We start from the raw sequence: 17,195 nt of genomic DNA, 5'->3' as shown, positions 1-17,195 counted from the left end.
TGTTGTATATGTGTGTGTGTGTGTGTGTGTATATATACATACATAAGGTACTGTTCTAAGCCCTTTTTCTGTTTATTCTTTTGAACTCATAATAGATGTATGAGATAGGTTATTAGCTAAGTATTATGCCTACAGTCTTAGAACATTTAAATCTTACAGCCAAATGTCATGCATAGGCAATCTGGTTCCAGAATCTGGGCACCTAACTCTTACACTAGAGTATATCTCAGGTTTGTTCATTGATTTAGCAGACATATTGAACATTTAGTGTATGCCAAGTTCTATTCTAAGCAGTTTATACCTAATAACTAATTTATTCTCTTGTTTTCCTGTAAGGTAGGTAATAATTGCCCTTTTCATTTTGCAAATGAGTGAACCAAGGTCACACAGCTAATAAGTGGTGAAGGTGAGATTTGAATCCAGGCAATCTGGCTGTAGAATCTATACTGTTAATAACTGTCTTAGAGAAAGTGAGGGAGAACATTTCATATAAAGTCAAAAGCACGTGCAAAGGTCTTGTGGTTGGTTGGATAATGGAGTATTAAAAGAACGTCAGTGGGTTAAGTGTCCAACTCTTGATTTTGGCTCAAATCATGATCTCAGGGTCATGGGATCCAGCCCTGCATTGGGCTCTGTGCTCAGCATGGAGTCACCTTGTACCTGTCCTTCTGCGCCTTCCCCATTCTTTTACTCTCTCTCAAATAAATACATTAATAAAATCTTAAAAAAAAAAAGAGGGGCGCCTCAGTTAAGCGTCTGACTCTTGGATTTTGGCTAAGTTCATGATCTTGGGGTTTTGAAATGATTCCCTGCTTCACGCGCCATGTTGGGCATGGAGCCTGCTTAATTAACATTCTCTCTCCCTCTCCCCTCTCTCTATCCTCTAATAAAAAAAGAAAAAGTTGTGGGGCGCCTGGATGGCTCAGTGGTATAAGCCTCTGCCTTTGGCTCAGGTCATGATCTCAGGGTCCTGGGATCGAGCCCTGTGTCAGGCTTTCTGCTCAGCAGAGAGCCTGCTTCTCCCTCTCTGTCTGCCTGCCTCTCTGCCTACTTGTGATCTCTCTGTCAAATAAATAAATTAAAAAAAAAAAAAAGTTCCAAGAAATGAGCTTTAACAGAGAGGTAACGTGATCAAATTTGTATTGCAAAAACCACTTTCAGAGCGCCTAACTAGCTCAGTCAGTAGAGCTTGTGACTCTTGATCTTGGGGTTGTGAGTTCTTTTTTTTTTTTTTTTTTAAGATTTTATTTATTTATTTGACGGACAGAGATGACAGGTAGGCTGAGAGGCAGGCAGAGAGAGAGGAAGGGAAGCAGGCTCCCTGCTGAGCAGAGAGCCCAATGTGGGGCTCAATCCCAGGACCCTGGGAGCATGATCTGAGCTGAAGGCAGAGGCACCCCTGGGGTTGTGAGTTCTAGTCTCATGTTGGGCATGGAGCCTACTTTAAAAATCCTCCCCCCCCCCCCAAAAAAAATCCTTTTCCCTGCAATATGTGCGTGTATCAAATTAACTTGTGGTACACCTTAAATTTTACACAATGTTATGTGTCATATATATTCAGTTAAAGTTTAAACTAAAAATTATTTCCCCCATATTTCTCCTGTCTTATTATAAGGTATCAATGACCAGTTTAGTCTTTTCCTCAAATTACTAACTATGGAAAGTGAGATTTATATGACAGAGGCCCAAAAAGGTTAAAAAGGTGATTCAGATAGTGTTTTGATTATATAGGGGAGACAGCATTAATGATAATAAAGAATATCAGGGAAGGAATAAAATTTAAAATATAAAAGTTGGAATGGGCCTTAGTTGGGAGAAGGAACAGGAGGGGATAGATAAGGATGAACAAGATGGGTGTATATTCGTCTGGTTTATACATTTAGTAGTGGAGAGTTTCGGGAGTTTCCATATGATAGAGTCAACTTTTTTTTCTTTAAAGAATAACATGGAATCTTCTGTTGTGAGCAGAGGGGAGTATGGGTGATTTGGCAGTTTGAAGAATGTAGACAAGTTTGAAATAGTTGTTGTAAAGAAAGGGGAGAGTAAGTTACCACAGAAACATAATAGGATTCTAGGCATGATCAAAAAACACCTTTGATGCTGATATTCATGAATTTATAAATATTAATTTGCCCTGTTGCGTAACTTTCTTAAATAGCACTCAGATTCAGACATGCAGTCCAAGAATGTTACCAAATGCTGTGAAGATGGGAGACTGTGGAATCTAACCTCAATAAGAAGGGAGAGGGCTTCTGGAATTGTTTAAAAATAAAAAAAGCAGGGGTACCTGGGTAGCTTAGTGGGTTAAACCCTCTGCCTTCGGCTCAGGTCATGATCCCAGAGTCCTGGGATCAAGCCCCGCATCGGGCTGTCTGCTTCCCCCTGTCCCTGCCTGCCTCTCTGCCTACTTGTGATCTCTCTTTCTGTCAAATTAAAAAAAAAAAAAATGCTTCTAAAAAATAAATAAAATAAAAAAGCAATAGAAGAGGATCAGCCAATTAGAGGTTTTTATTTTTACTATTTTAGTAGTAGTAACTGACAGGCAAAGAGTAGTAACTGAGCAGGCTTATAATGCCTTTACATTATCAGCTCATGGGTTGGGAGGACAATATAAAAGCAGAGCCCTAGAGGGCATTATATATGAGAATGGCAATCACTGGGGCCCCAGAGTACAGAAGGAATATTGGATTGGACTACCAGCTGTCATCACTGGCCTTATGATTGACAATATACTAATCAGGTGGCACACACAAAACAAAGACTGAAGAAGTGTTTGGAGGCGCCTGGGTGGCTCAGTTGGTTAAGTGTTCTTCTCAAGGTTTTGGCTTAGGTCATGATCTCAGGGTTGTGGGATTGAGCCCTGCGTCACACTCTGTGCTCAGTGTGGAGTCTGTTATAAATTCTCTCTGTCTCCTGCTCTATCCTTCCTCCCTCCCCCTCTTCCCCTTTCTCCCTCCCCACCTCTGCCTCTGTTCCTCTGTCTCTCTCTCAAATAAAAAAATAAATAAATAAATCTTTCTTTTTTCTTTCTTTTTTTAAAATTGGGCAGTCCTTCTGGCTGATTACTGTCTTTTCTCTGTAGTATTTGGCTTTTGTCATTTTTTTCTAAAATGGAGTTTTGAATAAAATTTTTATAAAAGCAAATATATTTTTTTGTGAATGTATTTATTTTGTGTGTGTGTGTGTGTGAATTTATTTTTTTTAAAAAGACAGATTAAGGGGTGTCTAGGTGGCTCAGTCAGTTAGGTCTCTATAACTCTTGATTTTGGCTCAGGGTGATCTCAGGGTCCTGGGATCAAGACTGTGTGAGTTCTGCATTTGGCACAGAATCTGCTTGTCTGTCTCCCTCTGCACCTCCCCTGCTCACAAACATATTTTCTTTCTCTCAAATAAAATCTTTGGGGGAAGAAAAGGAAAAAAATAGATAAGTTGAAAAAATATTTTCAAGCATCTTAATTGTCTTCTGCTCTGAAACTGTCATTCTGTCTTTTTGGGTTTTTTTGATCCATTTATAGCACAACATTTTAAAATAAAAATGGGACCAAAATATATATAGTATGCTAATTTTATGACCTCAACATTTTTATTTTTCTTTATGAGCAGATAAAGCTTTACAGAATTTCAAAAGAAAGAATTCTAGTGTGTGATACTTACATTAGAGTTAAGTTTGTCTTATTAATTTGTATGATTATTTATATTAAATATTTGTGTCTTATTTGTTGTGAAAATTCTTTTTTAAATTTTGCTTATAAAAATTTTAGATATTCAGCAACGCCTGTGTGGCTCAGTTAGTTAAGTGTCTGCTTATCCCAGGGTCCTGGCATAAAGCAGGATTGAACCCTGTCTTGGGCTCCCTCTGCCCCTTTCTCTCCTTCTGCCCCTTTCCACCACCTTGGACTCTCTCTCTATTGCAAGTAAATAAAACCTTTTTTATTTTTTTTAAAGATTTTATTTATTTATTTGACAGACAGAGATCACAAGTAGGCAGAGAGGCAGGCAGAGAGAGAGGAAGGGAAGCAGGCTCCCCGCTGAGCAGAGAGCCTGATGTGGGGCTCAATCCCAGGACCCTGAGATCATGACCTGAGCCGAAGGCAGAGGCCTAACCCACTGAGCCACCCAGGCGCCCCAATAAAATCTTTATTAAAAAATTAAAAAATAACTTTACATATTCAGAAGTTATTTGTTTTTTTACTAAAGGATACGACATTTTGTTACCTTTTTGACAATAGGGTATTCCTAGTAATAGGAATCTGACCAGTATCAATATCCGGTAAAAGAATAATCAGTTGCAAATGGCTGTTTTGAGTTTGTTGTTTTGTTTTAGTTTTTATTATTGAAGTATAGTTGACGTACAATGGTATGTTAGTTTCAGGTGTAATAACTTTTTTTTAAATTGGAAATTGTATTTAGCGTAATTTGTCCCATAGTCAGTTTACGTTCTAAAGTTGAGAATGAGCATATTTAACACAGAAGGTAGAGTTAGTCTGTTTCTAAAATTCTAGTCATTCTAGATATTGTAAGTTTTTTTTAACTGTATTTCTCTCTAAATAAGAATAGATAATCCTAGACCAGCAAAGAGGACTTCTTAGATTTGGTACGGTTGGAGTCTTAATCCCTTATAGACAAAAAGTGATAGTTGATTTGGCAAAGTGGAAATATACTCAATTTAGGAAAGCAGAACTCTCGATCTGAGTGTACATAAAAAGAAGGATTGGATTATCCAATAAAAAGGTGAATTTAAGCTGTTGTTCTCAGTCCCTCTGTGTCCTTTTTAGTGCATGATAACCAACCACTTACGTAACCAAGGACCTTACCTCCCCCATTCAGGATTAATTAAATAGTGAGAGGCTTTCTTGAATATTCTCCCTCCTTTATTTTATTTATTTTTCTTTAAATAATTTTTTTAAGGTTTTATTTATTTATTTGACAGAGATCACAAGTAGGCAGAGAGGCAGGCAGAGTGTGTTGGGGCGGGGTGGGGGGGAAGCAGGCTCCCTGCCGAGCAGAGAGCCCGATGCGGGGCTCGATCCCAGGACCCTGGGATCATGACCTGAGCTGAAGGCAGAGGCTTCAACCCACTGAGCCACCCAGGCGCCCCATTCTCCCTCCTTTATATGGAAAGGTCATTCTGGGTATGGCATTTACTGTGGCTTTCCTGGAACCAGAGTAGGAGCTGAAGTAGAAAAGGGAAAAAGAATCCAGTTGTACAGGGAGAAAGTTATAGTTGTGCTAAAGTCAGAAGAAAAGAAAGTACACAAAGACATAAGAGAGGTCAGAGTTGTTAGACGCATACTTGAAACACCTGAGCAAGAATAAGAAACGGGATGCAGGCCTGGTTTGGGAATGTTAGCATTGGGACAGAAGCAATAAGAAGACTGGTAATATGCTTTCTCTGTTTTAAGGGTTGTCCTGTTAAGGGTGAGCTCACTTACAGCTTGCCAGATTTAGAGACTAACACAATGATGAATGATGAGCCCATTCTGTGCTTGGTAGGACACCAGAGAAAAGTGTCAAGCTCAAATGCACCCCCCAAAACAAGTGCTCTGTTAATTACCTACTATACAATGCATATAGTCTCAGAGCTGTTCTAATTCTTACTTAATTTCTTCAGATTGAGTCCATGCTTATATGAAGAGACTTGTGATTGACAGGGGTTCGGTAAATGGTCAGATGAGGTTTGTGCTTTGGTCTCATTGTTATTTTCTTTTACATAAAATGAAGTTCTCACATTTTAGTGAGGATGGTGAAAATTTTGGTTATGTTAAAGTAATATAAACGTAGAAGGGACAATGAGATGTGAATTCAGGAAAATTTTATTTATTTAAGATTATAAATTTTTCTATTTCCTTTTTCTTTTTCTTTTTTTTTTTAAGATTTTATTTATTTATTTGTCAGAGAGAGAGAGCAGGGGGATGGGCAGAGGGAGAAGCAGGCTCCCTGCTGAGCAGGGAGCCTGATGTGGGACTCGATCCCAGGACTTTGGGATCATGACCTGAGCCAAAGGTAGACACCTAACTAACCAAGCCATCCATGCATCCTATAATTTATTTTTAGAGAGAGCAAGCAAGAGCAGGAGCGACGGGAGAGGGAAAGGGACAACCAGACTTGAGTGCAGGCTCAATTCTAGCAGCCACAAATCAGAAACCAAGAGTTGTGTTGGTCAACAAATTGAGCCACCCAGCCACCCTAGTAAAAGTATTTTTAAAGGAATTATAGCACTTTAATAGGAAGATAAAGTAGATAATTTTTAGAAAAGTGGACTGAAGTATTTCCCAAGGGAAGCAATGAAATAATTTGTTTTGACACACAGAAAATTAACTGATGGTTTTCTGTTTTGATAAACATTAAAATAAGCAAAATGCATTCATTTTCTACATGAAAACAGTCCTTTCAACTGGTAGATTCATCTAAAATCATGGACTTACTACTTTTTTGATGTGATAAAGGATAGTGTTTGTTATTCATAACCTCTACTTGTGTGATGGAATGGTGAAGTTGAATCTTTCTTGGTCATACAGTATAGTGATTAAAAGCATGGACTTAGGGGGCAGCTGGGTGGCTGTCGGTTAAGTGCCTGGCTTTGGGTCAGGTCATGATCTCAGGGCTCTGGGATCGAGCACCGCAGTGAGCTCCCTAGTTAGCAGGGAGTCTGCTTCTCCTTCTCCCTCTGCCCCCCCTCCCTCTCCCCTCAGCTTGTATGTGTTCTCTCTCTCTCTCTCTCTCTCAAAAAAAGAAAAAGCTTGGGCTTTGAAGGCAGAAAAACCTGGATTCAGGTCCTTATGATGCCATTTAACTACTGTGAGATCTTAGTGCCTTTATTCTCTTCAGTACAGTCATCTATAAGGCAGAAGTAATAATAATAATCCCTATCTTGGAAAGGTTGTTTTGAGTAAATTAGAACTTTTGGGTGCATATGACAAAAACTCAATTCAAGGGCGCCTGGGTGGCTCAGTGGGTTAAGCCGCTGCCTTCGGCTCGGGTCATGATCTCAGGGTCGTGGGATCGAGTCCCACATTGTGCTCTCTGCTCAGCGGGGGGCCTGCTTCCCTTCCTCTCTCTCTGCCTGCCTCTCTGCCTACTTGTGATCTCTGTCTGTCAAATAAATAAATAAAATCTTTAAAAAACAAACAAAAACAAACAAAAAAAAAACTCAATTCAAACTAACTTAACAAAAAGAATGATTGGCTCATGTAACTGGAAGATTAAGTGCAATGCTGGCTTTAGGCATGCTTCAGCTAAGCAGTTTGATCTTAGGGCTTAAGGTTTCTCTTCATCTTAACACTGTTTTTCTTTCTGTTGGCTTTAGATCTTGCGCATGCTTTCACCACATGGCATCTCTAGGTTTGTTTCATCTTCATAATTAGTGATCCTAGAGAGAAGAGCTGGTACCTCCCTTCTACACACTCATTCATCTAGATCGATCCTGGGATCACACTCATAGCTTTGGTTTGGTCCTGTTGCATTTGTAGGAGTTCTTATGTATTCTGGATATTAAACCCTTTTCAGAAATACTATTTGCAAATACTTTTTCCATTCTGTGGGTTATCTTTTCAGTCTCTCGATGGTGTCTTTCAGTAGTCAGAAGTTTTTCATTTTGATGAAATCCAGTTTGTTTTTCTTTTGTTGTCTATACTTTCAGTGTACATAGTGCTAAACAAACCATTGCCAAATACAGTGTCATGAAGCTATTGCCTTTTGTTTTCTTCTAAGAGTTTTGTAGTTTTGCTGTTATGTTTAGGTCTTTGATCCACTTGAGTTAATTTTCGTGTGTGATTTTCAAATAAGGTTCCATCTTCGTTATTTTGAACGTGATACCCAGTTGTCTCAGTACCATTTGTTGAAGAGACTGTTCAGTTGACTGTAAAAGGGTTTGTTTTTGGTCTCTATTCCATTGGTCTATATGTCTGTCCTTAGGCCAGTATCATGTGGTTATGATGATTGTAGCTTTGTGCTAAGTTTTGAAATTACAAAGCGCAATTCCTCCGTCTTTGCACTTTTTCAAGATTGTTTTGACTATGTAGGGTCCCTTGGGATTCCATATAAATTTGAGGACGGGTCTATTTCTGCAAAAAAAAATATTGCTGGGATTTTGGGATTAAATCTGAAAATTGTGTGGGGGAGTTTTTTTTTTTTTTTTAATTTTTTTTAATTTTTTATTTTTTTTTAATTTTTTTTTCCAATTTATTTATTTTCAGAAAAACAGTATTCATTATTTTTTCACCACACCCAGTGCTCCATGCAAGCTGTGCCCTCTATAATACCCACCACCTGGTACCCCAACCTCCCACCCCCCCCGCCACTTCAAACCCCTCAGATTGTTTTTCAGAGTCCATAGTCTCTCATGGTTCATCTCCCCTTCCAATTTACCCAAAAGCACATACCCTCCCCGAGTGTTGTGTTCTTAACAGTTAATTAAGTCATCCAGTCCATGAACCTGGAATATTGTTCCATATGTTTAGATCTTCTTTCATTTCCTTAGCAGTGTTTTGTGGATTTCACTGTGTAAGTCTCACTTACCTTGGCCAAATTTGTTCTTTAGGAAACAAATTTATTTATTTATTTATTTGACAGACAGAGATCACAAGTAGGCAGAGAGGCAGGCAGAGAGAAAGGAGGAAGCAGGCTCCCAGCTGAGCAGAGAGCCCGATGCGGGGCTCGATCCCAGGATTCTGGGATCATGACCTGAGCAGAAGGCAGAGGTTTAGCCCTCTGAGCCACCCAGGCACTCCCAAATTTATTTTTTGATGCTATTGTAAATGAAATTGTTTTCTTTTTTCTTTTTTTGGCAGACTTGTTTATTTTTTATTTAAATTCAATTAATTTGGGACTCCTGGGTGGCTAGTCAGTTAAGCATCTGCCTTCTGCTTGGGTCATGATCCCAAGGTCCTGGGATCGAGTCCCTCATCGGGCTCCTTGCTCAGTCGGGAGCCTGCTTCTCCCTCTGCCTGCAGCTCTTCCTGTTTGTGCTCTCTCTCTCTCTGACAAATAAATAAAATCTTTGAAAAAAATTCAACTAATTAACATAATGTAGTATTGGTTTCTGAGGAAGAGGTCAGTGATTCATCAGTCTTATATAATACTGGTGCTTATTATATCACGTGCCCTCCTTAATGTCCATCACCCAGTTACTCATACCCATACCCACCTCCTCTCCAGCAACCTTCAGTTAGTTTCCTATGATTAAGAGCCTCTGATGATTTGTTTCCCTCTCTGATTTCATCTTGTTTTATTTTTTCCTCTCTCCCCCTATAATCCTCTGCTTATAGGATGTCTGTTTTTTTTCTTAAATTCTACATATGAGTGAGATCATATGATAATTGTCTTTCTCTGATTGACTTATGAAATCATTTTCTTAATTTCCTTTTCAGATTATATATTGCTAGTTTATAGAAATATAATTGATTTCTACATGTTGAATTTGTTTATTATCTCCAACAGGTTTTTTGTGTATACCAGTACTTTTTTGATCCCTCATTACTCCTCTTGTAATTTGTATCTGATGATGGTTGAGGATCATTGTAAACTAGACCATTGTAAACTAGAAGCTCTATGAATATTAGATTAGATCCATGGTGTTTGATGCAAAATGCAAAACCAGGTGACCAGTAGATTTCAGATCTCAAATTCAAGGCTTTTTTTTTTAAGATTTTATTTTTTTATTTGAGACAGAATTTAAGCAAGTGAGCACAATCAAGGGAGCAGCACAGGGAGAAGGCAAAGCAGGCTCCCCACTGGCAGGAAACCCCATGCAGGGCTCAATCTCAGGACCCTGAGATCATGACCCAAGCAGAGGGCAGCTGCTTAAGAGACTGAGCCACCCAGGCACCTGTCAAATTTAAGGCCTTTTATTAGGCCTTAGAGCTTTGTTGGGGGGTTTTAAAAAATCATTTATTTTTGAATGGATAATGTATATACTTGGTTGAAAACACTCAAAAGACACAAAAGTTTACCTAGTAAAAAGTAAATCTGGTTCTTGCTCTTACCCCTAGTCACCTAGTTTCCATTCCCAGCAGTAAACACAGTAGTACCAGTTTCATGACATCTTTCTGGAGATATCCATACCTATATAAGCAAAAACATACACATATGTCTATATATACACATGATATTTTACAAGAATTGTGATATGTACACATTGTTCTGCGACTCAAGTTTTTGGTACATAGGAATGTATTTGAGATCTTTCCACAGCACTTCATAGAGTTCTGTGCAGTGCTGTTGTTTTTTTAACTTGAAATTTTTAGAGCAAGAACCACTCCCTGTTGTCTTATGCTTGCTGACTTCACATATTTTATATTATTTGCCTTCTCTGAAGGCATTTGTATTTTTAACCCCTGGCTTGGGTACATACTAAGTTAGGTAGCCTGGAATGAGGGCCCTTTATGATCACTGTATATATTATGTAATAATATTTGCTCTAATCATTTTCTTTTTAGTTTTGATGAAGCAAGAACACAAAGAAGAAGTTGACTTGTCTTCAGTTCCAGCATTGTCTGTGCCTCATCCTGCCCAAACCCAGAGGCCTTCCTCAGACACAGGACACCCATGTGACAGTGTACTGTCAACACAAAGAAGCTTGGTTTGTCCCATTCAACAAACATATGCATCCATGGTAACTTCATCTCATCTGCCACAGTTGCAGTGTAGGGATGAAAGTTCTGGTAAAGAACAGCATATGATACCTTCTTCAGTCATGCACCAGCCTTTTCAGGTCACATCAACACCTCCTGTGGGGTCTTCCTATCAGCCTATGCAAACTAATGTTGTGTACAACGGACCAACTTGTCTTCCAGTTAATGCTGCCTCTAGTCAAGAATATGATCCAGTTTTGTTTCCACAGGATGCACCTCTTCCCAGTTTAATAAATCTTGGCTGTCAGCCACCGTCATCCATACCTTTTCATTCTTCAAATTCAGGCCCAGCAGGACATCTCTTAGCCCACACACCTCATTCAGTGCAGACCCTGCCTCACCTGCAGTCAGTGGGATTCCATTGTTCAAACACAGGACAAAGATCTCTTTCTTCTCCAGGGGCTGATCAGGTCACAGGCCAGCCTTCCCCTCAGTTACAACCCATTACATATGGTCCTTCACATTCAGGGTCTGCTACAACTGCTTCCCCAGGAGCCTCGCATGCCCTGGCTAGTTCACCACTTTCTGGGCCACCATCTCCTCAGCTACAGCCTATGCCTTACCAATCTCCTAGCTCAGGAACTGCCTCATCACCGTCTTTAGCCACCAGAATGCATTCTGGACAGCACTCAACTCAAGCACAAAGTACAGGCCAGGGAGGTCTTTCTGCACCTTCATCCTTAATCTGCCACAATTTGTGTGATCCAGCTTCATTTCCACCTGATGAAGCAACTGTGAACATTAAGCCTGAACCTGAAGAGCAAGAACCTAACTTTTCAACAATTGGTCTGCAGGACATCACTTTAGATGATGGTAAGTTCATCTTTATATTCTTGAAGCAGTGAAGATCTGGGAACTTCCTTCTCTGATAGTCATTAAAAAGTCATCATGGATTGCTTATTGGCATATGGCATGTGGTTGGGTTTTTTCATTTTTTTGTAATATTTGTTGTCACTAGAAACATGTTAATCTATGACTTTGAGAATAGATTTGAAAATCTGTGCTTTAAAATCTATTTTACCACTAATATTTGTTGCAAAGGGGGAGACTTGAATGATAGCCCATTACCCATTTGTGATGGAACTAAGGAGATGAGATTTATTGGGCTTCTCTTCTTTCTGAAAGTATAGTGAGGTCTCAGTGTCTGGAGAATGGGATTCAGTAAATATTTGAGTGGTATCTATTTGGAAGGCACACAGTTAGATGCTGGAAATACTAGGAATGTGTTTGAATGGAGTTCCTGTCCTTGAGGAGACTCACACAAGTAAAGAGCGATGGTGCCCCCCTCTCCACCCAGCTTGCTGAGTCAGATAGTGGTGATGGTACAAGACCTGTTGGCACCAAAATAAAGAGCTGTTTATATGAATGTAGCGAGTTGGCAAATAGACCTCTGTTTTAAATTAGAGAACAAACTTTGGAATACTAGTTATTTCAATAGTTGAAAATTCTCCAACGTAGCATTTTTAGGAAATAATTTTAGACTTTATTCTTGGCTCCATCGTTTATATGGTAGTGAAATTTTTTCTAAATAGAAATTTAGTGAAAGCTGCTGGTAACAATTCAATATGAAAATTCTAAAGATTCTGAAAACTCAGATAAAGAATTTCAATTCTCTCTCTGATTCTGTATTTTCTGTATAGAAAAGTAATTTTAAGTTAGCCATCTTACACATCTGGAGAAGGTGAATTTACTACTTAGTTGCAAAGCTGTTATTAAATCCTAAATGCCAAGCATAAAGAAAAAGGAAGGTAAATAAAATGTGGCATCCCCAGTCCCACGGCTTTCACCAGATCGGTACATGACTGACTGATCTGCAGTGGGTCTGAGTTACTTACAATCAAGGTCTAAAAGAAGCACATTAGGAGATAATCAGAGAGCTGTGCTAGAATTCAGCAGTGGGGCAACTGGCTGGCTTAGTTAGTAGAGCATGGGATTCCTGATCTCAGGGTCATGTGTTTGAGCTTCATGGTGGACCTGGAGCTTACTTAAAAGAAAAAAAAAAAAAAAAAGGATTCACCAAAGCTTCCTTGAGATGATATTTGAGAGCCAAGTCTTAGAGGATGAGTATATGTTTTCAGTAAACGAGTATCAGAGGGCAAATCGACAAACATAAGCAGAGATGGAGCTGTGTCTGGGAAAGCATCACTGGATGGAAGGCAAATGCCATAGTAAAAGATGGCTTTCAAAGCCATAAGGGGATATGCCAAGTCATTTGTGTGTAAACAGAAGATACAGTTGGCCCTTGAACACCTTGGGGACTAGGGACACTCACGCTCTCTCAGTCAAAGAATCCATTTATAACTGTCAACTCCCCAGCAGCTTAACTACTAATAGTCTGCTGTTGATTGGAAGCCTCACTGATAACATAGACAATCAGTTAACATACTGTTTTGTATGTTATATGTATTTTGTACTATATTCTTAGAATAAAGTAAACTAAAGCAAAGAAAACGATATTAAGAAGATCAAAAGGAAGGGCTGCCTGCGTGGCTTAGTCAGTTAAGCGTCTGCCTTTGGCTCAGGTCATGATCTCAGGGTCCTGGGATCGAGCCTTGAGTTGGGCTCCCCACTCAGCGGGGAGTCTGCTGCTTCCTCTACCTCTGCTCCTCCCCTGCTCATTCTCTCTCTCTCAAATAAGTAAAAATCTTAAAAAAAAAAAAAAAAAGAAAGAAAATCGGGACACTTGGGTGGCCCAGTTGATTAAGCGTCTGCCTTCAGCTCAGGACCCTGGGATCGGTTCCCACATCAGCTCCTTACTCAGCTAGGAGCCTGCTTCTCCCTCTGCCTGCCACTCCCCCTCCTTGTTCTCTCTTTCTCTCTCTCAATCTCTGACAAATAAATACATAAAATCTTTAAAAAATAATAAAAATAAAATCATAAAGAAGAGAAAATGTAAAATGGATTCTTGCTACTGAAACCCAAGTTGTTGTTATTTTAAGATTTATTTATTAGAGAGCATGCCTCTGGCAGAGGAAGAGAATGTTTCAGGCAGACTCCCCACTGAGTGTGGAGTCCAATTCAGGCCTCCATCCCATGACCCATGAGATCATGACCTAAACCAAAACCAAGAGTCAGATGCTCAACGAACTAAGCCAGCCAGGTGCTCCAAAATCCGTGTTATTCAAGATTCAACTGTATATGTGTAAAATGAAGCAACACCTACAGTTTGCATAGTATTTTCCTATTCATTATTTCTTTTAATCCTTATTAATCCTCTGTCTCTGAGACAGTGATCATGTAGCAAATTGGACTTTCTGAAGGTGACACAACTGGTAAGTAGCAGGGCTGAGACTGGAACTACGTTTTTTTTTTTTTTAAGATGTTATTTATTTATTTGACAGAGAGAGAGAGGAAACACAAGCAGGGAGAGTGGGAGAGGGAGAAGCAGGCGCCTCGGTTAGCAGGCAGCCCAATGCGGGGCTCCATCCCAGGACCCCGGGATCATGACCCGAGCCAAAGGCAGACATTTAACGACTGAGCCACCCAGGCGCCCTTGGAATTACGTTTTTTCAATTTAATCTTTTATCTTGCAGCATTATAGTTGCCTCCTAGCAGCAGCAGGCCATACTGCTTAGAACTCTGTGCTAAAGGTCATCCCTCAGGGTTTTGTTTTTTGTTTTTTTAATTCCTAAAGGAACATGTGTGCTGCACTTCATTGCATGAACCCATGTTCACAGCTGTATCTAATCTGTCACAGTTGTGTTGGGAGTACCTTGAGGGCTCTCATATTAAGTGTCTTACGCTTCTCTTTATGCACAGCTAGCATTAAGTGTCACTGCCTACTCAATAATGATGAACACCAGCTGGAGAGGAGACTTCTGCTTTGATGCAAAACAGATTTGAAATAAGTTAATTCTTTTTCAAATAGACATAAATTTTAAAATGTTACCTATTCATCCTTTTGGCAGTTTTAGACTATTAATAGTGCTTTTAAGATTTATATTTAGAATTTTAATCCTGAGACAAGGGGTAAGACCTCGAGTGATAACCTGCCACACATTTGTGATAGAACTGAAGACATGAGATTTATTGGGCACATCTCAATGTATTCCAGCTCATTTTTTTTTTTCCATATGAAGACTTTTTTTTTCTAAAAAGAGACCAATGGTCGGGCGCCTGGGTGGCTCAGTGGGTTAAGCCGCTGCCTTCGGCTCAGGTCATGATCTCAGGGTCCTGGGATCGAGTCCTGCATCGGGCTCTCTGCTCAGCAGGGAGCCTGCTTCCTCCTATGTCTCTCTGCCTGCCTCTCTGCCTACTTGTAATCTCTCTCTGTCAAATAAATAAATAAAATCTTTAAAAAAAAATAAAAAAATAAAAAGAGACCAATGGTAATGGAACTTGCTTTTTCTAGTTTATCAGAGTTTGAGTGATATTTTGGGGGCAACAAATTGGAACTTCTAGAAGGGTTTTGTGAAAAAGTTTATTTTACCCTTTGAATGTGTTAAAATAAGTTGCCAAAACAAGGAAATCTGGAAAGATGAGGTCTATGAGGGGAGGTATAAAAAAATTTTCATTTTTGCTCCATTCATTATATAGGCCACACAATTAAGAAAAGTTCCCAAATTGTAGTCCTACAAAAGATGAAGTCTGGGGCGCCTGGGTGGCTCAGTGGGTTGAGCCGCTGCCTTCAGCTCAGGTCATGATCTCAGGGTCCTGGGATTGAGTCCCGCATCGGGCTCTCTGCTCAGCAGGGAGCCTGCTTCCCTCTCTCTCCCTCTCTGCCTGCCTCTCCATCTACTTGTGATCTCTCTCTATCAAATAAATAAATAAAATCTAAAAAAAAAAAAAAAGATGAAGTTTCTGTTGAATTCTTTCTTTGCCACCTGTCAGGAGACTTGATAGAAGATCGGTGCTGCTAGCAGTATTTAAAGGCGGAGGGACTAAAATGCAGTCCTGGGCACCTTGGATCATTAGAAGTTTGATATTTGCCAGCTGACTCATTGATAATTTTATTTTGATTTGCCTTTGAAGGTAAAATTCTAGGTACTTAGTCCTACAATTTTGCAAAGTTTTTATACAAATTTATTAAAAAACAATAACATCGGGGCGCCTGGGTGGCTCAGTGGCTTAAAGCCTCTGCCTTCGGCTCAGGTCATGATCCCAGGGTCCTGGGATCGAGCCCCGCATCAGGCTCTCTGCTCAGCGGGGAGCCTGCTCCCTCCTCTCTCTCTGCCTGCCTCTCTGCCTACTTGTGATCTCTGTCTGTCAAATAAATAAATAAAATTTAAAAACAAAAACAAAAAACAATAACATCTCTCATAGGCCTGGAACTCCATAGCACTTGAATGTGCCCTGTCTGGTTAGCTTTAAAAGGAAGCCCATAGGGGCACCTGTGTGGTTCAGTTGGTTAAGTATCTGCCTTTAGTTCAGGTTATGATCTCAGGGTTCTGGGATCCAGCCCTGTGTTGGGCTCTCAGCTCAGCAGGGAATCTGCTTCTCCTTCTTATGCTCCTTCGCACCCCTCATGGTCTCTTTCTCTCTAATAAATAAATAAATTAAATCTTTAAAAATAAAAATAAAAGGAAGCCATAAGACATGCCAAAAAGGGTTAGAAGTACTTAAGGCAAACTTTGCAGTTAGTTTAACCTCAGGTTTTATATTAACTTTTCTATATTGTGTGTGTGTTTTTTTTTTTAAGATTTTTTTTATTTATTTGACAGAGAGAGACACAGCGAGAGGGGGGAACACAAGCAGGGGGAGGGGGAGGGGGAGAGGGAGAAGCAGGCTTCCTGCTGAGCAGGGAGCCTGATGCTGGGCTCCATCCCAGGACCTTGGGATCATGACCTGAGCCCAAGGCAGATGCTTTAAGACTGAGCCACCCAGGCACCCCTATATTATAGTGTTAAATATTAAGTACAAAGTAATTTCTATTCTACAATTAGAAGACACAAATATTTTTTTTAATTTGTGTTATACTAGTTAAATATACTTACCACCTAATCCTAAGAACTTCTGTTAATCATATTTCTGTTTTTGAGTGTCTGAGAGGCTCAGTCATTTAAGTGTCCCAACTCTTGATTTTGGCTTAAGTCATAATCTCAGGGTTTTAAGATAAAGCCTGTATCAGGCATCATACCGGGCATAGAGCCTGCTTAAGGGTTTCTCTGTCTCTCTCCCTTTCCTACAGTTGAGTTTTTTCCTCGCTCACTCTCTGCCCTCTTTAAAAAATAATAATAAAATAAAAGTAAATTCAAAAATAAAAATAAATGAAAATCACATTAAAGATTTTAAAAGATTAAAGATAAAATATCCTTTTTATTTTGTAATTTTTAAATAGAGGGAGTCAGGAATCATTCAGTTACTACTTGACTGTTATTTTTAGAAATGTGGACATTAACACCGTAATTTTTTATTATAAATTTAGTGACATTTAACAGGATGATATTAATGTGCCTCAGCTCAGAAATTGAAAACTTACAGACCTATAAACACCTCTAATACAGCTCCCTCATTTTGTAGATGAAGAATCCGGGTTTTACAGAGCCTGTGATTTTGGTCCAGGGTAACACACAGTTAAATAGCATATAAAGACTGAAACCAAGTCTCTTTGCTCCTAATTCAGTA

The 17,195-nt window shown here is 39.5% G+C and overlaps 1 protein-coding gene across 3 annotated transcripts in view; it reads left to right on the top strand.

Annotated features, from left to right (window-relative positions):
* The window catches only part of NFATC3 (nuclear factor of activated T cells 3), a 132,847-nt gene that overhangs the window by 90,093 nt on the left and 25,559 nt on the right, over positions 1-17,195 (top strand). For all 3 annotated transcript variants that reach the window (XM_044255876.1, XM_044255878.1, XM_044255877.1), the window contains exon 9: positions 10,437-11,444. In XM_044255876.1, coding sequence (XP_044111811.1) covers positions 10,437-11,444 — 1,008 coding nt within the window. The remainder of the gene's footprint in view (positions 1-10,436; positions 11,445-17,195) is intronic.

The sequence above is a fragment of the Neovison vison genome, chromosome 7 (genome assembly GCF_020171115.1).
Source record: "Neovison vison isolate M4711 chromosome 7, ASM_NN_V1, whole genome shotgun sequence".
Taxonomy (NCBI): Eukaryota; Metazoa; Chordata; class Mammalia; order Carnivora; family Mustelidae; genus Neogale; species Neogale vison.
This window is presented reverse-complemented; position numbering and strand designations above follow the sequence as displayed.